The sequence below is a fragment of the Apus apus genome, chromosome 2 (genome assembly GCF_020740795.1).
Source record: "Apus apus isolate bApuApu2 chromosome 2, bApuApu2.pri.cur, whole genome shotgun sequence".
NCBI classification, from domain to species: Eukaryota; Metazoa; Chordata; class Aves; order Apodiformes; family Apodidae; genus Apus; species Apus apus.
In genome coordinates this window covers 20,579,069-20,606,631 of record NC_067283.1, presented here as the reverse complement: position 1 = coordinate 20,606,631, position 27,563 = coordinate 20,579,069, and the positions used below count along the sequence as shown (strand labels likewise).

General features: G+C 37.8%; 1 protein-coding gene across 11 annotated transcripts in view; it reads left to right on the top strand.

The window, feature by feature from the left end:
• Positions 1 to 27,563, top strand: part of CACNB2 (calcium voltage-gated channel auxiliary subunit beta 2) — a 252,438-nt gene that overhangs the window by 191,113 nt on the left and 33,762 nt on the right. For all 11 annotated transcript variants that reach the window (XM_051609687.1, XM_051609686.1, XM_051609685.1 and 8 more), the window contains 3 exons: positions 21,255 to 21,377; positions 24,726 to 24,862; positions 26,625 to 26,701. In XM_051609687.1, the coding sequence (XP_051465647.1) occupies positions 21,255 to 21,377; positions 24,726 to 24,862; positions 26,625 to 26,701 (337 nt within the window). The remainder of the gene's footprint in view (positions 1 to 21,254; positions 21,378 to 24,725; positions 24,863 to 26,624; positions 26,702 to 27,563) is intronic.

Sequence of the window (27,563 nt, the reverse complement as noted above, 5' to 3'; positions counted from 1 at the left end):
CTTAGTTGCACTGTTTACAGTTTTTTTTACTTTTTTCTGCTCACCTATGATCACAAAACTTAAGAAAACTTACTATGTATGGACTGCTACTCCCTCTATCAAATTTGTGTCAAAGACTGGAAACTTACTGGGTGAAGAGGTCATGGTGCGTGGGATGTCTGCAGAGACAAGCACCAGAGCACAGTCATACGCAGCCTCCGAGTGTGGTGCTGTGAGCCTCATTCCCTTGGGCACCCAGTGCAAAAGTCTCAGAAATACTTTTCCTTTGGTTTCCCATAATTACAGTGCTTCTGAATGTCGGAAGCAAAGAAAAATACAGTCTTCATACAAAGAGCAAAATAAAAACAGTATCTTCTTGTTCCTTCTGAATTCAGAAATGGCTAACTTGATCCTATAGGGGAAAAAAAAAAAAAGGTGTGAATAAGTAGTATTGGTGCTAATAAATCAGAAAGGTTTGGGCTTCCACCTGTATATGAGAAGATGGAGTTGCATGGCCAGAACACATTATACCAAGCTGGACTGTAAAAAAGGGGGAAATAAAATTGTTACTTCCGCCCTCAACTCTGTATCTTTTGCCTTTGAGTTGTTACATAAAATGAGAATAAATGCAAGGAATCAATTTATAGTTTTAGTTGATGAGAAAAGTTACATGGCGTTTGTTTGCTTGGTGCCTCCAATCACAAAAGTGCAAAAAAAATTGCAGTGATAGGATTTAGACTGGAAATTTTTTTGTTTTATTAGTTTGATATAACAAAAAGCCCCACATCGACTCATAGGGTGGCAGACCTACTGCCTGACCAGCAGCTGCTTCTAGCCCTTGGGGCGCAGCCAGGGCCAGTCCTGCCACCTGGGGCTGTGCTTGCCAGGGTACAGTTTTTTCATGCCCCTCTAACTGCAGTCTACAGTCAGGAAGGATGAGGGGCATGACAAAAATGTCTAAGTCCCGGCTGCTGTCCATCAAAACGCCTCAGATACTTTGGTAGCTGCATTTCATTGTGACACTGAGTTTTTTGAGATTCTGGTCACTTACCAGGTCTTTCTTCCTCTCCGTGACCCCTGCATCCAACACCTATACATTTTAACAAGAAGCTCTGCCTGGAGGAGGCAGGTAATGAACAGTTCTACACTTTGGATGTGCTTATGTATGCTTATGACCTTCCTCTCATGCTTGGCACAACAGTTGAAGGCGATGAGGGGGAAGCATACAGGGAAAAGGAGGAGGGAGAATAAATTTTAGAATATATTTTGGGCAACAGGCTCTGTCCTTACTTTACTGTCTGCTGTGTTTTTGCTGGTTAGGGAGAACTCTGTAGTAATAATCATGTCAGAGGTAAAGCTAAAGACCAGATCTACTGCTGCTTCCACTGGTTTTCTCCATTAGCAGTGCTGAGATGCAGGGTGGTACTAGCTCATGTGCTGGGCCTGCTTCCAGTAGCCCAGCGAGCTCCGTCAGCTGCTGCTCAAAGGCAAGTGACAGAACAGCATCCCATATATTTCTCTCCTAACGTGCTCTTTCACAGCTTAAACTGTCTCTCTTCTTCTCTCTTCTTTGCCTTTTTAGTTATTTATTTTTCCTCTATGACAGCTTTATCAGTCCTGAGGGTGTTTTAAAGGTCACATTGCTGCTGGGTGTAAAAAGCTTTGGATCAGTAAGTTCTAACACTTGCCTGTCTGGCCCATGGAGGCCAAGTCACGGTTACCTGATGCTCCTATATTAGCTTCCCCACAGCAAATAATCCTGAAACAAAATGCCCTCTGGAATGCCACCTTGTTTACATTTCTTGTCCTTTTACCTGCCCATTTCTTGTGAGTCTGGATGTTGAAATCATTTCACTCTCTGTTGGCTTTAATTTGGGACCAGCCTGGGAAAAGGAGATACCTGGTGCTTTTCTCACTGTGCCTTAAATTTTGTGAGTTGAATCTGGGGGCAGGGCTGAATAGTAACATTAACTTCTTGGTAATGTCCTTTGGGTTCAGCAATCCAGGATGTTTGGCTATTTTTCTGGCTTCTCTGAGCTTCCATCTCCTGACATACTTCCCACTTTCTGTCTTCCTGTGACCTTTCTTCTCACAGATATAGCTTTCACCATTGTGGTCTGCTTCATTTTTCTCTCTTTCCTACAAACACTGGCAGCCTCTTTATTTTAAGGGATTGAGGAGGGTTTTATGGAGCACCTTTCCACACTTGCTGTGTCTCAGTAAGTTGCTACCTCGCCTGACCTGCTACAGTGACATTTTTGCTCTGCGGGTTGCTCCCTTTGTGTCCCTGGAGGGTATGCTTCAGCATTAATCTAACCCTTTTCCTTGCAGGGTTGGGGATGTTGGCCCATGCTATCCACTAAGGCATGTATCCTTCCACACCTGCCAGCTTGTGTGGCAGCCTCCCACACAAGGCACTGTGCTGTGCTTTACCTACAGCCAACCTCAGTGCTGAAAGTTAATGTGCTACTTCTCCAGTCGCAAAGATGCCAAAGTGCTTCTATGTTGTCTTCACTTCTTTTCTTTGTTGCTTTCCCAGATGTTCCCGTAAACTGTAAATAGGTCTCCAACTTACCTCCTTACATTTTTTTTTTACAAAAACTTTGTAGTACTCTAGGGCTGTTGCAGAACAAGAAGTACTTTCTGGTGTTAACTGTACTGGTGTGAACTATGTTCTTTGGAGACATGTTTGAATACATCTTTAGCCTTGTGTTTGGCTGTTGAGGCAGCACTATTTCTCTCAGTTTCATACAGTGGACAAACCTTTCATATATTAAACATAAGTGTTAATACTTTTTTAGATTTTTGAAACACTTAATGCCATTGGGGCCATCCAGAACTCTTCATGGGATCCTCCCTCTTTTCCATATCTTCTCTCAAGACTGCAGTACCACCTACAAGTGAAGTCTCTATCAGTAAAGTCATTTGTAGTGTCTCATGATCTGGATTGTCTGAATATCCAGCTGTTTGGGTATGTGTGCCATCTTACTCATCCCCAAAAGATGATGTAACATATTCACTACCTGAGATACGTGGGTTTCAGCTCCTTCCATCTCTGCTGGGTCTATATTCTATAGCTGCACTCTCTGCAGTTACCGCTGTCACTGTCTGAACTGGGCAGTGGTTGCAGCAAATAGGCCTCAGTCAGCTCCTCTTGTAGGAGCAATCTGCCTGCACACAAGGGCTTGCCTCTGCTTTCTGGTGACTCATTTCCTTTGCTGTGCTCTTCACTTGTCCCTATTAATACAGTGACAGGAACAAAACAAACAAGCAAAAAAATTATTGCTGAAATCTGAGCATTAAATCTGTTTAAAAGTCCCTTACCTACTTGAAACTAGAATGATTAACTTAATGAAGTAATGTTTCTATGTTCTCCCTGCTCTTTTTTGTACTTCTGATCATCAATGCTGTTCCTGTCCAAACAATTTCTTTTCTTCCTATACCCTCTTGAAGTGCTGTGCTTGTTGAATCCCAAGCTCCTCTCCAATCCTGTGGCCTGTTTTGGGCCTTGGTCATCCTCCATGGGCTACTGTCTTTCACACACATATGACAGTCGCTTCTAAATGTGATCCAGTCCTTAAATCCTGTCATGCAGAACCATCAAGTCAGTTAAACATTTCACACTTACGGAGTTGGTCAGTGTTGTCTGGTCATCTGCAGCTTCCCTGATTAACTTATCTGTTTTTCATTTGGGTCAGTCTTCTGGTTTAGAATGGTATTTTATAGGTCTTCCTACTTTCTTCTACAGTTTTTTTAGTTTCTCCCTGTTCTGTATCATTTGTACATTTAAGAAGGACATTCAATGCCATCATTCAAATACTTAATGGCAGCACTAATAGTAATTTACAAGGAATACAAAGCTGCAGAAAATCAATTAAACCATCCTCCATACTTCCTAACAACCTAGCATTAACTTTTTCCAGTCCATTGTGCAGTCCCTTTATTTTAGCAATAATTTTAGAGCTTGCCTGGGAGGCTGTGAGAAGAGCAAAGTTAAGAGCATCTGTCAGTCCAGCACAGTGAGCGTTCTCTGCTGTATATTCACCTATATAAAGAAGGTAGGGCTCTGTGACATATTTTGTTATAGAGATTTTCTTTGTAATCTGATTTCTCTGTGTAAGCTTTTTATTTTAATTATGTTTTTCTAGAAACTGAACTTAGCTCAATTGTTCTTCCATTTGTCATAGTCCTTTTTCCTCACTTCCTGTGGCTCAAAGATTGCCAGAACAAAATATGCTGTAGCTGGAGTTTTATTAAACCTCTGTCTCACCCATGCTTCCCTTTCTCTGCCCTTAATTTTTGTTCCATCATCTGGGCAGGATTTTTGAGTTTGGGTTTGGTTTGGGTTTTTTTGGTTGATTAGGTTTTGTTTTTGTTTTCCCCCTTTAAATATGCAGTAATGGTTAACTTCTTTTAAAATTGAAGACTAAACTAAATATTAATGGTATTTCTTCTTTGTCAGAAATATAGAGGTTCTGTATTTTCATTTGGGTGAGAGAACTCTTTTCTTGTTCTACTTTTTACTATTAATATGCATTAAAAGTGGGATAAAATTATTTTTAATATTGCTAACTAATTGTATATAATTTTATACTGATTTTTCCCTATTTATTGATTCTATTATATTAATATTAATTTCCTCATTAGTATTCTTTCCTAAGTTTCAGGTTATGTGGTTTCTGTCTCTTTTCATATAGGTTAGTTTGTGCTTGTGCCCTTAATATTATTTCACTGAGGACCTGCCACTTTCCTGAACTAATTTTTTACTTGAGAACTGCTTCCCATGGGAAGCAGTTATGCTTGAGAATACAATGAAAATATATTAAAATCTGCTTTCCCAGATACAGTTTCATTTGTTGTCCTGTTGACACTCTTTCCTCACTGTTGGTGATTTTTTCCATTTTATGAAGACTTGTTTCTTTCCACTTTCATGTTCTTAAACACTTTCTACCAATTGGTTAGAAACAAACCTAGAAGACCTCCTTTTATTTTGTTTTCCCTGTTTTCCCTAGCACATTCAAAGATGTTACTTTTATTCTGCCTGGTCCATTCTCAGTAAATGTCTACATGGTTTACATATGCCATTCAAACAATGATCTGCCTTTATATGTTTGGTAAGTATTCAAATAAAACCCTTATCAGCTCCTTCTCAAGGCTTGATTGCCTGTAACACCTCTCTTCCAGTTCAGTTCCTTGGCTTTTTATATTTGGGGTTTTTTTTAATTTTATCCTTAAATCAGAGACTTTCAAGGGTCTATCTCACAGTAAATTTTGAACCTCAGAGCGTGTCTACAGATTTGTTAGGACAGATATCTTTCTTTTCCTTTACAGGAAAAGCTGTCCCCTTCATGTAAATTATTATTATGGAAAGTATCACGCAACTCTGTTTTGTTAATTAAGACATGATTTTTGTTATGCAGTGGATTTCCAGTTCCTTTCAGTTGCCTTATTGGTGAGACAGCAAACTGACAACAAAAAACGTATGTAAAATGTCTAGTGGTATGTAAACAGATGAGTTAGTTGTGTTCAGTACACCATCTCTATTGTTTTGTGTGAAACCAGCCTTAATAAACCCAGCATGAGATCATGCACTATATTAAATGTTATTTTACAATAAGTATTTTAAAACTTAAGCTAATGTTGCATTAAAGTAATACAAAAATTAGAAAGCTGTATAAAGTTAATTTTGTGTTTAAATGTATTAATTTTAAATAGGTTTTATCCCATTGTGTAGAAAAGGATTAATGTTAGATGAGAACCAGTAGAAGATGCTTTTACATTCCAATGTCTGACTCAAAAAATGAACAAAGGTGTAGAAACAAGTACTAGAAAGCTTACCTTTGATACCAATCAAGTAATTTAAAAAGTTATTCACACTAGTAAAGGAGAGTATTTCTGTGGGATGAAATACAAATGTAGCACAAGATTAAAATAGATTTTTTAAATAATACCTACTGATTTTGTGTTGTCTCTCCATTCTTCACATCTTGTAAACAGAATTTATTCACAAAAATAGAATGTTTTAACAGTATTCCAGTCTCCTGATTTCTTTAAGTACATAGGGAAATACAATATGGCTATTAAGAAAATGAATTTAAATTAAAAAATTAATAAAGAGCAGAATTTTGTCATCTGTTTTCCTGTATCCCCGGTATCACTTTATGCACACGAGTTATGCCATAATGGCCATTCGAGACCTTCAGGTTTCTACCAGCATTTCAAAAGGTAATGCAGATCTCCTTGGAGTATATATACAAATATATACAAAAATATACAAATCTGTATAATTTTGATACTAGAGCAAAGATACTCAATTTTAAAATAGTTTTGTTTTTTTTTTTAGAATCTTTAAAGTATGCAGAATTTTAGTTGCTTATTAGCAAACCATATTGGCTGTCCACTAATTTTTTGCATTACATGTAAATGGCATTGATGCACAAGGGTTGTTGAGGCAAGCTTATATGCAGAAGGCTGTACTACCAGACTCATAGCTGATGACATACATCAACTCCTTATAACAAAATTCAGGGTAAAAATAAGGAAAAAAAAAAATTAAAAGAGGGAGATAAAGAGAGGGGAAAAAAAAGCAGTGGAGACTCCCATTTGCCAGCTAGAGAAAGAAGTGATGGGATCCCCTAATCAGTGTCCTCATCCTCCACTGAGTGTTCTTCTCTCTACATTAGATGGTGATGGGAAAGAAGCAAAATTTGTTTGGGTTTTGTTTATTTGTTTGGTTTGGTTTTTTTTTGTTTTCTAATATAAAGCCTTAGAAAATAAAAGGCAATACAGCTTTGGGGTTGAAGAAGAGTGATTTGGTGATTCCCATGCAGGTGGCAGTTGCTTTCTGTTGCAACAATAGGTGAAGGCATGTAAAGCCCTGTGTAATATTGGGTATATAAAGGACAACTTCTTATGAATAAGGTGCTAGTATGTGTAATACCTGTTGTCTGTGGATAAAACAAATGCTCTTAGATGGGAAGCTGTGTAATACAGGGTATTTATTGTCTTGCCCACGTTGATTCCCTGGTAAGATTGAGCCTGGGCTGCCCACTTGCTTTGGTTCAGTCTAAGGAACCACGTACCTGCAAACTCACAGAAAATTCCATCCACTGAGCAGAAGAAAATAGAGTAAATTAAAAATGTCTAGAAAACCAAATTAGAATTCTTACTGCTGCTTTGCAGCAGTAAAAAAAAGAAAAATGCCTCTTTTCCTTACAATGCTTTTGTAATAAATCTTGCTTCATAGAGCCCAGAATTAAGCCTTAGCAGTTCTACAGCTATAATAAGAGAAGGGTTTATTGCCAGCTAGTGTTTCATCTGCTGGCTAGATGACTAGCTGTGCACCAGCTGTATAGTGTATTATGTAAGGATATCATCATCACAGCATTTCACTCTTGCATCTCGTACACCCACTAGGAAACCTGTTTTATCTTGTGCTCCAAGCAAGGTATCCAAATGAGTTGTCTTAAGAAAAAGTAAATAAGAATATTAGGAAATATTTAAGTGGGTTAATTTTGTTTCTAGCACGTTACTATGAGAGAGAATTTTTGACTGAATCAGAATGAGAATTCTTAAAAATCTTTAGGCCTCAGTCATGGGCTGCTCTCAGCATGGCTCAGATGAAAAATTGCCCAAAGGCTGGCTTTTAGACCCTCTTATGTTGCTTCTTCCCTACCTGATTCTATCTGGTTCCTGGTTTGTGTCAGAGCAGCTCTAGTGCTGCACTAACTTAATTCTAAATATTTGGGGGATTTTTCTGGTGAAAAGGAACCTCAAGAACATGTGGGCAAGTCTGTGACTCTTCCTATGGCAGGGCAAGATAACTGCGGTGAAACAGCTGCTCTGCTAGTGCTAAATGTCTCAGGAAGGAGGTTTTTCATGTAAATAGAAGAGGAGGAGGCACACTGGTCTCCCAGATGTGTAAGGCCACAATGATGTCCAGGCTGAGGATGAGGAATGTACTTTTTGCCCAAAGAGCAAAAGGAGTATTGCAGTAGTTACAGGTTGATTGTAATAGATAAAGCTAGTGACGTAGATTTTATTTTTCTTTTGTTTGTTGCTCTGCCAGAATTAAGATCTTTCGCTTTATATTTTATATGCTTTGTATCGGCTTCAGCTCAGTTCTATTTTGAAAAATAATGTTGCGAAATTTCAGATAAAACTACGTGTTTCTTACTAGCTTTTCTTTAAATAACTCTAGTTTCCAAGTGTCACAGTCGTTCTGCTTTCAGCAAATATTTGAGAATAACACAGCCAAAGTGTGCCTCAGATCTAGTGCTATTCCTCTTACAGAATATTAAACCATTTACTGTCTGTTAATTTTGTAGTTGAAGTTGTAGTGAGTTTTTGGCAGTGGATATAAAGATTTCAGTTGTAATGATGGTTTATGAAAATGTCTGCCTGACACTAAAAATGTATTACTTAATTGATCTTTTTGTTGTTAATTTAAATGTAGAAAATTGCACACGTGCACATACACAAAAAATAAAATTAAAAAAATAATTAAGTATATAATATCAGGGGCTAAGGCTAAAAATGGAAGATGTAAGGTGATTTGTGCTAGCTTAACTTTCTTTCCTGTGTGAATATGTAATGCTGTAATCTAAATCATATAGTTTTTACTGTATAACCAAGCATCTGATGATTATTTTGTTTCTCTCATCTTGTTCACTTTCTTGTTGTGGCCTAGTGTTGTATTTACTGCATACTAAGAAGAGAGAAGTATTAATTTACTTAATGATTTGTTGGTTTTGTGGAGCCTTGTTCACAAGCTATCTGAATGCTCTATGAGCATTGATTTGTCTTTATATTATTGCATCTGGGCAGCTAAGTTGCAGATTGGGATCAAAAGTTTCCATTAATGTTGAGCGACAAATTTAAAAAACTTTTCATTCATACCCCCCAGTAGTGGGTAGGATTTGTCACAGCCAGAAAACTAGGGATTGGTGCTTTAGTTCCTTCTTTGGAAGAAAGAGAGAGACAAAAGGTGTTTCATGCATTTTTAAAAGAGATAAATTGCCAGGTAGAGACTGCTTCCTCAACTGGTTGAGCCTCACTCACTGAAGACAAAAATTAATCCATCAGAGGAGTATAGGACGCTATATAGAGTTCTTTGTGTTTCATATATCAGCAAGTAAGATACAGGGCTGAGACGGGAGAGAATATATGATTATTAAGTTAATGGTTGTACTATAATACTGTACATAGTGAGGCCTAAGTAAAAAGTACCACCACTGTTCTCCTAAGTTAAAGGTACCTCCATTTTCACTTTTGCTAAGTCTGGGATGTTTAACTTTCAGCTTTAATAAATATTCTTTTAGCGCAGCTTTAAATGTATGTGGTATGTGTTACAATGTCTGTCATCTGTATCTAGGCTGTCAGGGAGATTTACAGTAGAGATTCCATTTGAGTTTAAATCTGACAACGATCTAAGATAGTGCAAGACCTACAGAAACACTAGGTATTCAGTAGGAGAGTAGGATAACATAAGCTACAGCCATAAAATGTAATCATGTGAAAGGTGCAGGATCATTGAGTTGGCCATGGCGTTTACCACACACTGACATAACTTCCCAGTTTTTGTTCAGAATTTTAATTAAGAGCTAATATCATAGAATCATAGAATCATAGAATCTTAGGGGTTGGAAGGGACCTCAAAAGATCATCTAGTCCAACCCCCCCTGCTAGAGCAGGGTCACCTAGAGCACATCACACAAGAACGCATCCAGGTGGGTTTTGAATGTCTCCAGTGAAGGAGACTCCACAACCTCCCTGGGCAGCCTGTTCCAGTGCTCTGTCACTCTCACAGTAAAAAAATTTTTTCGTATATTCACCTTGAACCTCCTATGCTCCAATTTCCACCCATTACCCCTTGTCCTATCACTGGTCATCACTGAGAAAAGCCTAACTCCATCTCCCTGACACTCACCCAAATATGGCATTGGACATTTTCAAACTCTGAAATATTATCCTTGGAACATATATTAACTTATGGCAATAGAGCAGTCTAGCTACAAAATGTATGTTTCTAATAAAGGAAGAATTTTTCAGCATAGTTTCTTGAAGAACACATGCTTAACATATTATGTAAAAGTGAAACATTTTAACATTAACCTTTGGCTCTAGCAGTCGTAGAGACTTTCTGATCCAATTGAAAACATTAAGTGCAAAATTATTTAAATACTGGAACTAGCAATAAAACTTGCAGGCATAATACTGAAATAATACACATTTTCAAATATATACCTTTTTTTCAGAAGCTTTTGATAATATTATCCTGATTTTTAATGAACTATTGCATTGTTGATTTATTTACTATTTATTTTACCTTGCTGTTTCACAGCTTTATGCTTTTCCTGGAGAGTTTTTATGAACAGCCTGAAAATGTTACTGCAGATCTTTTCTCTTTGTGAACCTCAGTTTAGCCAAAAAGCTGATTTGCTAAAATGCTGTCTTATAAGCTTAAAATGTCTCATAAGCGTAAAATGTCCTCAGTTTTGACACTGACAAAAAGAACTTGAAATCCCAGCACAGTATTTTTAATGCAAGTGGTGGTTTTCATCTGCTGGCTGTTGCTGCCAGAATAAGCACGTTTTCAGTAAGCACAAACAGACTTCTTCAGCTGTGCCTGGTTCCAGTTGTGCCTGTTAACTCCCCAAGTGGGTGGTACTGAAGAGCCACCTCTCTGGCACACTTGCATGCAGACAACACACAGCCAGTGATAAGTTTTGGCGTTATGCTCTAATAAAAAAAGAACCTGCTTACATGAGAAAGCTCCGTGTGCGTCAGTAGAGCTATTTCAGTCTTTGCTGCCTCCTGAGCTGAATGTAAACCGACATCGGTGACTCTCTACTCAAATACGGTTTCGTAAAAGGAAGTAGGAAGCATGACTTTTAGGTTGTGTGTGAAGATGAACTAAAATAGTAACTAAAGTATCTCTAGAGAGTATGACAGGCCATAAAAAAATTATCTTAAGCCTACCTATTGTTAAGAAAAAACAGATCTGGCAGACTGTCATACCAGCTGGATGTGTTAACTTTCACTTCTTTAACATTGAAAGCAGGCATTGCTTTAGCAGGAATTCTGAGGAACTGGAAGGATTCAGAGGTTTCCTCAGTGTATTTCACCAGTGAGCCTCAGTCCTAAGGAAAAATCACACTTAATCTTTAATAGCTGAGTTTCCATGCAGGAACCCTTAAGCTGGCATAGAGTGCAAGTGGAAGGCTGAGTGTGGTGGAAGGCTGACTTGTGGAATGGGGATGTCTTGTTGCCGGCTGCTCTGGCAAGGGTTTGCATGTTGGTGTCAGGCTCTGGCGAGCAGTGGGTATGATGTTTTCTAGGCAAGAATCTGGTGAGCCAGCCCTTTGTAAGGCAGCAGTGCAAGCACCTCTAGTGGCTGGTCATAGTTCACATTGCCTTACTTTTGGAAATAAATGATAAAATTTACTCAGTTCAAGTTACTGACTCAGGCACTGAGAAATTAGGAAGTTCAGCTCCAGAACTACATGTTTGGGCTGACCACTTGTCTTCCAAATCCCTCAGGAGAGATTCATACTATCAAAAGCCTTAATAATTCAGAACAGTTTGAATTTCCTGGTACCATTTTTGTACTGGGGCTGCTACCTATTAACTACAAGCTTATTGTGATTTGTTCTCCACTGTACTTTTGTTTTTCAGCTCCTTTGCTTTGTTGGAAGTGCTGAGTGCAGCACCTTGCACATACTTGAGCCTCAGGCATTAGATGGCTATGAGGGCAGTGCTGTCTGTTGTAGGAAAGTAATACAATTGCTGTCTTAGCCTGAAATTATAGTATATGCCACAAACACACAAAACCCCCAACCTAGTGGTTAAAAAAAACCCTGTTTTTACATCAGTTATAATTCAAACTGGATACTGGCAATTTCCACTTCCACACTTCATTTTCCATTGTACTGGAGTATAAAAACCCCAGTATTTGCTGTCTGTTACATATTTTTATATCACTCACTTATAAATATATGAGTGAACTATGTATTTAATCCTGTATGGATTTTTACCATGAAGGTGGTTAAATACAGGAGCAGGAGGCACAGAGAGGTTGTGGTGTCTGTCCTTAGGGGTCCTTAGGGGTGCGCATGGACACAGGCCTGAGCAGCCTGATATAACCAGACCTGCTTTGTGCACAGCTCAGACCAGGTGACTCCAGGGGCTCCTTTTAACCTCAGTTATTCTGTCATTCTGTCTTGCAGCCCGACTTGTTTGATATGTATGCACCAATAAAAGGCCTAATCTTTGCTGGGAAGTCATATTATTGATCTCTACTTGTAGTGACAGCAGGTATACTGTAATTTTTTATTGGGACATCTGTGAATTGTTGATGCTTCCTTACCACTGAGATGGCTGAGTAGATGCTATTTTTAGAGACTGGGCAATTGCTTATCTGTAGTGAGGCTCCAGCAATGATCAGCATTAAGGATGTAAATTTCCTGTGAATTTTTTGTGTACTCAGGTGGGTTTGATTTTTTTTTCTTGTGTAAGATGTATACATTAGTGTACTAAGTATAAAAAAATTAACCAGGAAGGCTCCAAAGATGGATAAAGAAGTTGTTTGGAGCACAAGTCTTATGAGGAGCAGTTGAGGGAACTGGGCTTGTTTAGTCTGGAGAAAAGAAGTCTCAGAGAAGATGTTATTGCTGTCTACAACTACCTGAAATGAGATTGTGGCAAAGTGGGTGTTGGTCTCTTCTCCCAAGTTACAAGCAATAGAACAAGAGGAAATGGGCTCAAGTTGTGCCAGGAGAGGTTTAGATGGAATATTAGGAAAAAATTCTTTATTGAAAAGGTTGTCAAACACTGGAAAAGTGCCCAGGGAAGTGGTCAAGTCAACATCCCCAGGGGTATTTTAAGAGACATGTAGACATGGTGCTCAGGGAGGTGATTTAGTGGTGGACTTGGCAGCGTGCTAGATTGTTGGACTTGATGATGTCAAGGTCTTTTCTAACCAGAACAGTTCTATGATTATGATTCTTTTATTATTTTTATTTTTCTATTCTTGAGCCTCTTTTGTGACAGTATATATTTAATAACATGGTATACTTTTTAAAAATAATCATGAACATCATGTAATTCTGTAAAACATCTAAGTTTTGAACTGCTTTTTCTTTGTATATTTGTCTTTCTGTCAATAGCAGGGCAAAATGAAGTGACATATTTTAAGACGATGGTTATCAGGCTATCACATGGCTATTGATCTTTCTCCTCTGTGGGGTATTGATATGGCTTGTGACCCAAACACTATGTACAAGGCCACTCTGGAAAGAGTGCCAAACACAGGTCATTGTTTGATGTATTTATTCCTATTTATTCCTGACCAAGACTACTTATAAAAAGTTCAGTAGTAGTATCACCTTTCTTCAGCTGAAAAGAATTGTGTGGTGTTTTAAATTTTCATGAGTGCAAACTTGGTAGTGTTTCGAGAGAGACCCATTATATTCATTACCCAAGGGAAAAATAATTCCTTGCTTTCAGGATAAGGTTACAGATATCTGTGAAAAGTGGATATGATGGAGGATGTGTAGCATTGTGTATCAACAATGAGGGAGGAGATTTGCTTTGAGACAACTTTACTGCCAACTTTGACAGCACTTAGTCAAAATGATAACTGAAGTAATTTTATGAGTCAGCTCTTGACTTAGCTGACATTGCCTTCCTAAAAGATGCATTCTGATCAGCATTCTGGTTTCATTTAAACTGATGCAAATGCCTGTGGCCCAGCCAGCCACAAATAACCACGTGGCAACTCACTTCCCCCCCACTGTGGGATGGGGAGGAAAAAATACAATGGAAAGCTTGTGGGTCAAGACAAGGACAGGGAGCGTTCACTCAATTATAGTCACTGATAAAATAGACTCGACTTGGAGAAAAAGTCAATTTATTTTATCACTAATCAAATCAGAGCAGAAAACAAAACCCAATCTTAAAAATAGCTACCTTACCCCACCCCCCTTCCTTCTTCAATGTCCCAATTTCCTCCTGATTTCTCTACCTCCTCTGCCCCACCAGTACAGAGGGACAGGGTATGGGGTTTATGGTCAGTTCATCACATGCTCTTTTCTACCACTCCTTCTCAGAGGGAGGACTCCTCACACTCTTCCCTCTCTCCAACATGGGGTCCCTCCCATGGGAGAGAGTCCTTCATTAACTCCTACATCATGAGTCCCTCCTGTGAGGTGCAGTGTGTTAGGAACAGACTGCTCCAGCGTGGGCTGCCCAAAGAATCATGGTCTTCTTTGGGCACAGTCACCTCCCCTAGTGTGGGGTCCTCCACAGCTGCAGGTCCACACCTGCTCCACTGTGGTCCTTCATGGGCTGCTCCACTATTCTCCTCCATGGGCTACAGGGGGACAGCCTGGTGTGTTACCACAGGCTGTGGGGGAACCTTCTCCCCCTCCTACTTGGCTGACGGGAGTATCTCTGCTCAGGTATTGCTCTCACCTCTGTCTCTCCTCTACCCTGCAAGTCTTTTAGCCATTTCCTTTTACCCTTCTTAAATATGTTGATTCCAGATGCGTTATCACCATCACTGATGGGCTTGGGCTAGGGCTTGACAAGAGGCAGGTATGACTTTGAAACTGGGGGAGCTTTCAGCAGCTTCTCCCAGGAGCCACCCTTGTGGGCCTACCCCCACCACCAGATCCCCACTACATCAACCCAGCAAAATGCCATGCACCTGTAGTGTGGGAATGATGTAATGGAGTGAGAAATTAGATGGATTAGAGACTCTAGATCCTCATCACCTACTGCTGAAGAAGGTAAAGGCAGCCTTAAGCCTTGCTTGTATTTCTGGAGTCATTGCTTCACATAGGACATCCTAAGACGTAAATGAAAAAGCTTTGAAGAATGCTGTGATCTGTTTTTCTACTACATTCTAGCAGTGGATGGGGAGTAGGAATACCTTGATTATCAAGCAACGTTCCCAACATTGGTGGCCATGAGGGAGGTGACCTGTTCCGTGAGCAAATTTGGTGTCAGAAAATTTGCGTTCTTGGCTGGGATCCCCAGAGGCTGCATCCACTGGGTTTTTGGCACATAAAATGAATTGTAGAAAAAAAGGATCTTATCATGCTTTAAGTACATTACTAGAAAAGAGATTGTATTATTTTGCTGTGTTATTAGGTGAAATATTTCTTGAATACAAATTCAGCCAAGCAGGTACAAACTCATGCAAATAGACAAATTGACTGAGATTCAACGTGCAAATGTTTGTGTATGCTTTGAATACAAGTTAGTCATAAAACAAGAGAGAGGGCATCGAAGTAACAGAGTATGATAATATTGTAAATAGTATTGACTTAGTAATGAAGATTAGCGTGAAGATGTATAAAGTTAATGTAACTTGTGAACCAAAAGGAAGAAGTGAGATCCAGATCAGAAAAGAGAAAACTAAATAAGGTCTTCCTAGTCCCACTTCAGTTGATGTTTGTTACTGAAAGTCTACAGCCAAAGCTGGTTTAACAGTTGGTGAGTACATTTTTGTTGATTTATGTTCTTGGTTAAAATCAGACACTGAAACTTGTTGATTGAGAACCCCACTCCAGAGTGTGTTCCCTGCTGCCCCAGAGGTACAGATGATGGTAATGTTCATGGTATGGTTATTGCTCTCCTTGTGAGGTTACTCAGTGTGTTGAATGTTGTATCCTTACAGAGGGAAAAAGGAAAACAAGGTTGAAATGTTAATTCTGAAAATAAGATAACTTTTTCAAGCTCCATTGTTTCTCTTGAGAGTCATTAAATATTAAACTGTTTAACATCTGGAAGCATCTGTCCTTGTAGTCCAGCCTGTGGATTAATGGAGTACTAAACTGCCATCATATTTTCATGGAGATTCGAAGGACAAACAGAAAGTGCTTATCTGTTTTGACACAGAACTGTAGAATATATAAACAAATGCTAGATATATTTTAAATTATACATATGCATGTATTAAAAGAGATTTGTTTTCATAATTACAGCCCCTTGTTACAATTATGTAACAAGTAGATTTTTTTTTTAGTTCAAGACAATGTAGTTCAAGAACGGAAAAAGTAGTTAATTTTACAATTTTATGACACTTTCAGAATAATTTATTTATGTAAAAAGGCAAGCATTTAACTTTTATAAATTAATTAGTTTTAAATATTCAATTAGATGAATTATTGTTGTCGAATCCCATGGTAATTCAATCTCCCTTTCTAACAGTGTGACAAGTATCTAAAATGGGACATACTGTTTCTGAGAATATCTATAGCTCAATGTTCTGTTCTGTTTTTCTAGTCAGAGTTTTTATATTAATTTTTTTATAGCAGAAAATTACAGAGGATTTTTCACCTGCTTCTCATCTTTCATGTTAAGATATTTCTGCAGCAGTTTCAATTTTTCTTTTTTTCTTGGGTAATCAGGTGTTGCCCTCTAATAGGAAATCTGAGATCACTTCTTAGAAGTATGTCAAGGGCAGTAAATTGCTGAAGATGTCTGTTTGTTGCAATGCAGCAGAGATTTCAAAGTCTTTAGTCAGCCTAAAGACTTTCATCCTCTGATACTATTAGGAGTAAGTCACAGTACTCTGTTGAGCATTTTTTACATTCAATAGGTGGTAATAGAAAATGAAAGAATGGATAAGTAAGCATATTATCCCCCCTATCAGTGTTTGGAAAAGATTGTTCCTTAATATTTCCATTCTTGTTCTGAGATAGATACATTTCTATGATGACAGTTTACTATGCTTTACAAAAAAATCATCTTAACAATGAATGATTTATTCTGTTCTGTACTATTTCATTATGAAGTATTATGTAGGAGATTTGACAATTTAATGCTTATTCATATCTGCATTTTCAGTCTTGAAAGGAGTAATAGCATAGAAAGCATCAACTCTGTCAGTCTGTAATTTTCAAATTCAGGAAAGTTGTGGATTTTTAAATGAATCTTAAAACCCAGTAATTTATGTTATATTTTATTTTTAAGGAAGATACATGGTATAACTAAATGCGGTACCTATGAAATTACTTTATATTTGTGGCATGTCTAGTTCTGTAATAATTAGCTGTCTTTTGTGTGGGGTAACTGAGTGCTGGTAACAACTGAGACACTTGCAGAGGAGTTGAAGAAGATGCAAGTTTGAACTGCTAGGAAGTGGACATACCTGTGTTGCATCAACATCCCAAGTTTTTTAAATTGATGTCAAGGAATCATCAGATCTTTGTTGTTGTTGATCATTTTCATAAATATTTGTTTTCAGAAATGCGATCATGAATGCATAATCATATCTTAATGTCCTTCTAACAGTTCATGTGTGTAATGACAAGATTAATTAAAGGATTATTAAGGGACATGTGCCTGAAATTTACATACCTTTCTCTCATGCTGGAGTTCAGAAATTTGTGTTAGATGCCAAAACTTTTTTCAGAATGCTGGAAGAGTTTAGAACATGAGAAAGATGTCCAAAACAGTGAGTTAAGTCAGCTATTGGTTTTTGATTGGCATTTATGTATATTAAAAATTATGATAATTTTCTAACATAGGATGGTAGCTAATAAGATCTAGACCAATTCTCTCTTGTTATACGTATTTTTCTACACATTTTTCCTATTAAAGGATTAATTTGATCCACTTACGAGGTGTGTCTTTATTTTCACAATATTATGTAATTTTAACTTTTTCTGTTGCACAGCACAAATATAATCCAGTTGTGTATATAACCTTTATCTAATGAGTTACACCACCTCCAGGATGTTCCAAATGCAATAGGATTTTCCTTCTTGAAAGAAAACAGACACTTTAAAAATTGCTGTCTATTTATTTTATTATGTCATTTCACATAGTACTTTTATGTTCTTAATTAATAAGGGTTGATACTGGGTCCAGTACTATTTAACGTCTTTGTTGGTGACGTGGACTGTGGGGTTGAGTGCACCCTCAGCAAATTTGCAGATGACACCAAGCTGGAGGGAAGCAGCACCATCCAGAGGGACCTTGACAGGCTGTAGAGGTGGGCCCATGCCAACCTCATGAAGTTAAATAAGGCCAAGTGCAAGGTCCTTCACTGGGGTCAGGGCAGTCTGAAGCACAAATGCAGACTTGGTGGAGAATGGATTAAGAGCAGCCCTGAGGAAAAGGACTTGGGGATGTTGGTTAATGAGAAGCTCAACATGAGCCAGCAGTGTTCACTTGCAGCCCAGAAAGCCAAGAGTATCCTGGGCTTCATGAGAAGAAGCATGGACAGCAGGTCAAGGGAGGTGATTCTCCCCCTCTACTCCACTCTCATGAGACTTCATCTGGAGTATTGTGTCCAGTTCTGGAGCCCTCAACACAGGAAAGACACGGAGGTCCTGGAGCGAGTCCAGAGGAGGACCACAAAGATGATCAGAGGGCTGGAGCACTTCTCCTGTGAAGGCAGGCAGAGAGAGTTGGGTTTGTTTGGCCTCAAAAAGAGAAAGCTCCAGGGAGAAATTATAGAGCCTTCCAGTACATGAAGAGTACCTACAAGAAAGCTGGAGAGGGACTTTCTACAAGGGCATGTAGTGGTAGGACAAGGGGTAATGGTTTTAAACTGGAAAAGCATGGATTTTGGTGAGACATTAGGAAAAAATTATTTATTGTGTGGGTGGTAAGACATTGGAACAGGTTGTCCAGGGCAGTTGTGGTTGCGCCCTCATTGGAAGTGTTAAAGGCCAGGCTGGATGGGACCTTGAGCAACCTGGTCTAGTGGGAGGTGTCCCTGCCCATAGCAGGGTGGTTGGAACTAGATGATCATTAAGGCCCCTTCCAACCCAAATCATTCTATGATTTTTTGTTTCTAGACAGGTGACTTGGAAAGAAAACAACTAAGTATTTGCAATATTCTAATTGTGGCTAAACACCAAGAAAGACATTTAACTTTTGGGATGTATTATTTTAAAAGTTGGGAGACCAGTCTTAAAAATAGGCAGTGGATTGTAGCCACAGTACTTATGGCACTGGTACAAGAGGGTATGAAGAAAGGAGTGATTGATGCATAAATACGTAAATGCATAGGTAAAGAGAATCAGACTGAAAAAGAAAGAACTGTTGTGAGAAGATACGGAATCAGTAAGAAGCTTCTTTTAAGCACTGTCATGGGGAGATGGGGAATGTATAATGGAATAATTATAGCCAGGTTTTTCAACCTTTAAATATATTCAGCTGTATTTAATTTTTTAGTCTATCATAGGCGGTCCAGTTTAAGTAAGTGCCTGTTTCATTCATTAGAGCCCTTCTACCCAACCCTTCTTAAGATCTTTCCACTAATTCTGGAAGAAAGAACAGATGCACTAGTGTAAAGTCCTTTTCCAGTAATTTTGTGACAATGTCTTTGTACAAATACGTATTTGCATTCATAATACCACCTAAACATATCTAAGCCCATTCTGCATCCCCCTTCCAGAATTTATTGCTGTTAAAACTGCATGTTTCAGTTCCAGGCAGAGAGACTCCCTTGACCCCACTATTATGAAAGAGTTTATTGTTTCTCCTTCTAAATTAAAAATCCTTCCTAGAATGTGCACTTTGATGTAAATTGTTTGACTGTGCTAGTTCATTAAAATACTGGCCTCTTTAAGGGGTTTAAAATCTGCTTTATTGGAACCCTGTGGCTTTTACAGCACATTAGACCTCAATTAAGCAACAGGGAACCTTCTCTCTCTGTATTTCCAACTGTCCTTTCCAGGCTAGGTGGCATGATAGTGTCTTTAGAATTATTTATATATCTTCCTCATTATTTTATCATGTATTTTAATGTGGCAGGTTTCTGTCCTCTAGCACTATGCAAGCTGTCAGAGTAATCCTGGATGGAGCAGACAGGGATTTTTGGTAACCAGAAAAATACAGAACAATTTTTGGTTTCAGGTACTGAGGTTCACTGTCATGAAAGAGATGCATTTTCATATCCTCTTCTTCAACACTAAATTTAAACAATTCCTTAATACAGGAAATGAGATACTTATATTTTTTTTTGCTTTTCATCTCAGCAAAATAGCCAAACTGAAAGGAAACTGATGGAAAGTAACTAATAAAGCTAAAACTCTTGTCTGGTAGAAGTTTTAATTTTAAGATGGAAAGTTATGTCATGCCTTCCTCTATCATGAGCACCTCTGAGATTCGGTTCATGTCTTCAAAAATATTTTACCATCTATAACGTGTAGGGGCTTCAGACTAGATTGTAAGACCAGTGTGGATGATTTTGGGGAGGGCTAAAAGTTTAGCCTATGGTAGGACAACAGGGTTCCCAGGGTGTGTGATACTCTCTGTTGGGAGATCAAACTCAAGGTGTTGTTTGGTATAGATCAAGACAGAATAAAGGTTGTTGTTCTGTATTGTGGTTGTACTTCTGAAAACAGGAAGCCCTCTGGAGATACAGCCTGGGTTGAGCTGGATGGCAGATTTACTGCCTGCTTAACTGGACCTGTGCAGAAAGGTCTTCAGTGCTGATGTGGCTTAGAAGGAGAAGCTGTTCAGGAGGCTGGAGAGAGCTGCAGGACCAGGACTGTCACTGACTCTTCCTGCAGCTGCTTTATGAAAAAAAAAATATTTGTAAAAATCCTGTAACTCACTGATACCACTGCTGATGTAGGTTGTAGTATGAACTATGGGAATAAGCAAATCCATCTGTTGCTGGTGTTTGGTAACAACCTGATGATCTGAGAGCACATTACTTTGCTCTCAGAATGCCTCTTCATTGAGTCATATCACTCAGTGGTCACTGGCAGGTGCTGGCACCACTTCTCCTAATTTGTGATTTCCCTGATGGGGCTGGCACGTGGCTCCTCTGTAGTGGGAGGTGGCTGTGGGCAAGCGCTGCAGGAGAACGGCAACCATGTAGGGACTTTCAGCTCAGCCAGAGAGGTACTTAATTTTTTTGTGCATCCCGGGTTGGGTAACTGTTTAGGGCCCATGTTGAGATACTGGTTTTGAATATGAATTCCTAAAAAGATGCCTCATTATTCTTATTCCATTGCTGGTGTGACTGGGATAGACAGTGCAGCCAAACTATAATAGGTTTGACCATAGCCATGTTTGAACTTTGTGACTTTTACTTTGAAATGTTATACTTAAGTTCTTTTTATACAAATATATATTACATCTCTCTGTTTATTATCAAGACATAGTAAATTATTGCAATTTAAACTTTGCAATTTTTATTATTTTAAAAAGGTAACTTGCAAAATCATCCTTTGTGTGCGTGTTTCTACATATGTACGTTTTTGCAAGGGAAATCTTCACGTTGTTCATCTTTTGTTTTGCAGAGCAAACCTGTTGCATTTGCAGTTCGGACAAATGTTGGGTACAGTGCAGCTCACGATGACGATGTTCCGGTCCCAGGCATGGCCATCTCATTTGAGGCTAAAGATTTTCTTCATGTTAAAGAAGTAAGTTAAAACTAGAGGAGTAAGTGAATCTCTCTGAGGGGTGTTTGACTGATATTGCTACTGTTTCTTAAGTTTAAGATAATACTTCACATTGTCAAAACAGTATACAAATATTGTATAAATAAGTTAACTCTACTTAAGTGATAACTTTCAAGATGCACATAGCAACTGTCAAAAATATGCTTTGTATTTGCTGCATTCATTTTGCTTTCATGTAGTTTGGCTTTGAAAATTTTCGCATTTTACAGCAATAACTTCGTAACTTTCCCATACAAGCCTTCCTAGGCAGCCTGCTTCTCCCTTCTGAATGAGTCCCTCATTTTATGAGATTTCCCAGCTTCTGGTCATATTCCATTGTGTTTTGTCAAAAAAAGTCAGTTCATCTGGAAATGGAAATTATAGCAGAAGAGCTAGAAAGTTATCGTAAGAATGAGAGCAACTTAGCCAAACACTTGAAAATATGTCCCTGCTAGTTTGGGTGCTTTGCAGAAGCAAGAAACATTCCTAATAAACAGGTAGAAATACAGGTGAGCAGAGACTGAGGAAACAACAGAAATGAACTTCTAATGCCTTCATGCTGGTAACTAATGATCATCATTTTCCATATATGTTAAACACACAAAAAAGGGATAATTGGCTTCAAATTGTATATAGTGAAGAAAATGTTTTCTGTCTGATGATAGTGTAAAAGAATTGCTCTGCTTTGTCTTGTGACAAAAGTAGAGATGAGCAGGCACAGAATCCTGACAGAAGAAAATGATCAGTGTTCTCAGGTGAGTCTGGAAACACTGAAAAATACCAGCTCAGTTTGGTTACATTAAATTATTTTGTATAGTTATCTATTCCATTTGCATTTCTGATAGTCTTAGACTTCATGTCAAGTTTTTCCTTGGTTTCCCCATGAACGAGAAACACAGAGCTACCAGATTTTCTGTTACAATTTATACATTTTTCCTCACAGAGCAACTTAAACTCAGGTGTAAATATGCATGGAAGATAATGAGGAAGAAGTTTTCTGAAGTTTTCTGGATCTCCAGAAATGCCTTGAAAGGAAGCTTAGTTCAGCTGAATTGTGATTTTGTTGGTGGCTGTATGTAGCACCAAGAAATGGAGAAGTAGATGAAAATGTTTATGCAGCTTCAGTTGTAGTCAAACAGCCACCCTGTGCTAATTGCCATTAAAAATACATTATTTTTTTTCTCTAAGCATTTAAGAAAGTCGACTTTTTAGCTGTTCTAGGCTAAAGCTGGGTTATGGAAAAGACCCTGTGCCAGGGCTGGGTGAACCACTGGATGGAAAAGTGGGAAGGAGCTTCACAGATTCAGGCTTGGGCTTACTGGTCCTGCATTTGGCAGAGGCTGTTACACCCAGGCAGGTCAAACCTCTTCAGGAAGGTACCCGAAGTAGTGGCCCTCCCATACACAGCCATGTATCCCCCCTCCATCTTCTATGGCCCTGCCCTACTCTCTCACCAGGGCTCTGTATCCCACCAGATATGGCTCATTCAGTAGTTTTACTGCTCCTTGTAGTTACTGCTGAAAGAATGGAAACATCCAAAATTTAAATATTTATAAAATAACTTATTTGATTATGAAATGCAGTGTTGCTTCTGTATTTTATACCTAGCTGGTTGCTAGAAATAAAGAAATCTAAGTCAATCTCTGCTAACTTTTGCCTGAATTGTGATGCCGTATTGGATCGATGGTGTCTTTGTCTTGTCTGTGAGGAGTGTTATCCAGTATATGCTGCTGAGAGGGCTTAAAAAAGAAAAACCTCAGTTCAAAATATACATGGGCAATGGTGAAAAGTACTGCAGTGATCGAATATGTGAGAAATTAGTTTTCATTATAAGGTTACACTCTTGAACACAACAGATATAATACTACTGCAGGCTTCATGTATACCAAAGAGCAGTTCCATATAATGGCGACCTCCATTGGCTTAACTGCTATAGTCTTCCTCCACTTACATTGTTCTACAATATATTTTAAATGCACATTTTTATCTTTATTTAGCATTTTGCAATGAAAGGTTATGATTTTAATAATGTTTCAGTCTAATACAGCTTTGAGAAACTGCTATTCCAGATGCGCTCCCTATTTGATGTTGGTATTCTTACTCATAAAGGCATGAATTTTATAGATTCCTTTATATTTTATGAGCACAAAAGTGAGTTTATTTAATCTTTATTTTTTGTTAGCTAAATATCTTAAGATTGCTTTCAAGACTCACAACATTTCTATAGCAGCCAAAATGAAAGATAATACTGCAATTTAGGTTGTGTATCATTGATCCACCAACTTTGTATTCTTGGTTAATTCCTTTATGTGGGAGCCCACACATTTTCTATGTTTTACTCCTGACTGTACACTTGTTAAAACTACTTATTAAATAATTAAACATGCACTATAATATCTAAATTCATAGATTCAGATTCAAGAAGGCAACTTCTCTTTCCATTCAGATATTATCTTAACAGTTTCATAAATAAACTAAATTACCAAAAATTCATACTTGTAGAAGTTACTCTCATAACAGCAACCTATTCTCAGCCAAAAATGGTGAATAAATCATAAAGGAAAAAGCAAATAGTTCTGCTCTACAGACCTCTGCAAAACAAACAAGCAAGATCTCCTTTGTATGCATGAATAAATATTATTAAATTAGTCGTTATCTCATATTTCATTTAGCTGAAATTCAGTTAATTTCACCATCTTTTGCATTTGTAGAATTGTAAGTTTTGTTAGTTATCCAAAGACATCCATTCTTTGTGGATCCACATTTAAGATGCAGATCACATGGGCCATATGCAGTAAAGCATATATGAACAGCAGAATATAGTAATATTTCAGAAGATTTTAGTAAGTTCAGAGAAGCGGGGGAATTTGAGAAGTAGTATTTTTGTTTTAAATAGAGAATAGAATATAATAGAATGAAAAAAATAGATTATTGCAGAGCTGTAAAAATTGCTGCAGCAGGTAGGAGCAGATCAGAAGGAGTCTTGGGTGTCCACCAAGGGAGAACAAAAACAGCTCTCATGTAGGAGGAGAAAAGAATAAAGATGGTGAAATAGGTGGAAGTAACAGCCATGGAGAATCATAAAGTCTGTGAAGGAAAGTTTCTGCTTAATCACTGTAGCATTTTAGTAATTTGCAAGGTGTAATTACTTTAATGTATTTCTGAATATTACCACAATTCTTCATTGCCATAATAACATAGTGCAGTGATTAACTGCAGGGAAGAATTACATAAAAAGGCTTAGCTGCAAATTAAAAATAATAACAAAATTATCCTAAATACAGTAATTTCTTAGTCATTACTTTTTTTTTTTTTTTTTTTAATTTGTAGAAATTTAATAATGACTGGTGGATAGGACGGTTGGTAAAAGAAGGCTGTGAAATAGGATTCATACCAAGCCCAGTCAAACTAGAAAACATGAGGCTGCAGCATGAACAAAAGGCAAAACAAGGAAAATTCTACTCCAGGTAATAAAAATAAATCATTAAAAATAGTAGCATTGACAGTGACACAACTTGGAAGTTAGTGCTGTGTATGCTGTAGTTCTTATTTACTATAATAGACAAACAAACATTCTGAACCAATAAAGGAAGTAAAATTTATATATATAATTAATGTCATTGCCATTTGAGAGAAAAAGTGGATATTTAGATTGGGGATCTGTGGTGGCCTACAATGTCTATTACTCACTCCATTTTATTTTCATAAAATATATTCAAACATACAATGTTGTTAGCACATTTACTATGTGCAAGCACAATTTTCAACTTTAAAAAAAAAAAAAATTCTCCCTAATTTCTTTAGCATTTGTTACTTGTTTTCATCATCTTGCAGTTTCTAAACACTTTTAAAGCTGATTTTAGGAATTACAGAAAATTCCAAAATTAAGTTATTTGTAAGCTGAAGCCAGTGCCTGTTAGTTCTCTCTTAGGAGGAAAATGGTTTGTTCTGTCAAATTCCTTGCCTACAAATACAGTTTTTAAGAATACCGTGTTTTCTGATGGAAGTTACATGTCAAGTCATTTATTGTCTCTGACTGCAGTCATCATTACATAAAAATACAGATTCAGTTTCTGAATGTATTGACCAGTACTGCAAGATGATAATAATGTCATCTGTACTGTAGAATTCTTAATAAAGAGTTTTCCAGTAAATCCACACATGTGGATGCAAATGCCACTTGATTCTCTTTGGATATATAGAAAACCAATATTTTCAGTATGTCTAAGTGGGACAGAGCTGGAATTGAGAAAGCAGCTGGGAAACATTTGGGAAGCCAGGAAGGCTTTCCTGCTTCCGTAGAAAGGACAGCAGGGTTTGAAGAGCATGTCTATGCTAGGAGAAGGCGATGCTCAGTGTGCAGCCATGCTTGCTGGCTGTGAAATAAAACTTTCCTATGAGTCTGCTGTACTCAAGATATCAGGTTTCTTATTTTGCTCAGGATGCTTCTGATACAGCCAAATCTGACCCAGTGATTGAAAAAGCTTCCATTATCCAAAACTTCTCAAGAGAAGTAACACTCTCCTGTGCCACAACTGCATTCACTTAATGCTTATTAATATTTTAAGATGGAGAAAGTGGAAACTAGTACTATCATACAAATTACTGGGAGAGTGAAATATTCTTTCTTTCATTCTTTTCAGTGCTGTTCTTGTTACGGTAACTGAAATAAAAGAACTAAAAATACTGTTGTATTTTCACAACTGGCATAGTTTTTCAGAAAGTAGAGCCTGACAAAAACCTAGACTCCTTTGCCTTTGAGAGACTTTTTTTTTCCATATGTGCTACCTTGTATTGAAACAGCAAAGGAATTTGTACTTTAATTTGTTTGAGAAGATGTTAGACAAACACACAATCAGTTTCATTAGGGAGCTATCAATAACTCTTCTGTTAAAGGGCACAAATAAGCTTAGTCTTAGTAATGACTAGTAATGTTGGTACTTATATCAGTAGCTGTGTTAATAATGGGGTCACATTAAGATCATGAAGCAGTGAGAGCATATGCAACAGAAGGAACTTGCACAGCAGAACAAGGAGCATGACTGATGTTTGCAGTTCCTCAGTCCTCAAAATGTGCACAGACTTTGTGCAAGATGTATATTTTATACTACTGCCAGAAATACTGTTTGTCTCTCAGCTAACAGCTCTTTTAGAAGTTAGGTAATAAACAAACCAGAATAAGTACAGAGAAAGCTATGAAACTTAGACTGATTTGTTGCTTTACTCCAGTAAATCAGGAGGAAACTCTTCATCCAGTTTGGGTGACATCGTTCCTAGTTCCAGAAAATCGACGCCTCCATCATCTGGTGAGTTGGTCATGAACACTTTGGTTTACAGACTCAGGCACCTAATCTGTTAAAATTTGTATATATTTAGTCCTATTTTTCTTCTTCATTGTATTTCATAGATATTAAGTTGGATGGTTATGTTGCCCTATAAGGTGGGTTTGAGTAGGTTTCAAGACATAGAGTCAGTGACAGAAAGTTCAGTCACTGATAGGGCTATTAAAAATCCACAAAATTCCCTCTTTGCTTTTACTATGGTTTTTTTATAGCAAATACTTAATAAATTGATGAGATTGTGTTGCATTAGGATAGCTAGAAGTTTGGTCTGGCCTGAACACTCGTGCTGAGAGAGAATTAACTTCTGGTACAGGAGAAAAAGCATCAATAAGAATAAAAATTTCCAGGAGGTTTCTGCAGTAGCATCAAGAACAACATTATTTTGTAATAACAGGAACTTTTAGTTTCCCAATTCTGACAATAAGGATGTGCTTCACAGAATTCTAGTATGCAAGGTATTTTTGCCTTTTTTGACAAATTTTTCACAGATACTGTTTTGTATTTAGAATAGTAACTCATTGAAAAAAAACCTGGAAAAATGTTACAAAATAAAATAAAAATTCTAAAATTCCACTAACTTCAGCTAATGCATTGCTGGATGCTTTATCTCTCCTGAAAGAAAAAATGTACATTTTGCATTTTTGAATTTGCAGAATGAGAAAATATTATTGAATGTTGCCAATGCATTTTCTGCTGGGGCAGAGACATGTATTTTCTGATCATATTACTTTATATGAAGCTTGGTCTACAGAACGAGCATCTGAAAATTATCCTGCAGATTTAAAATTGTTTACATGGACATTAAGAGAGATACAGAGGAGTTCAA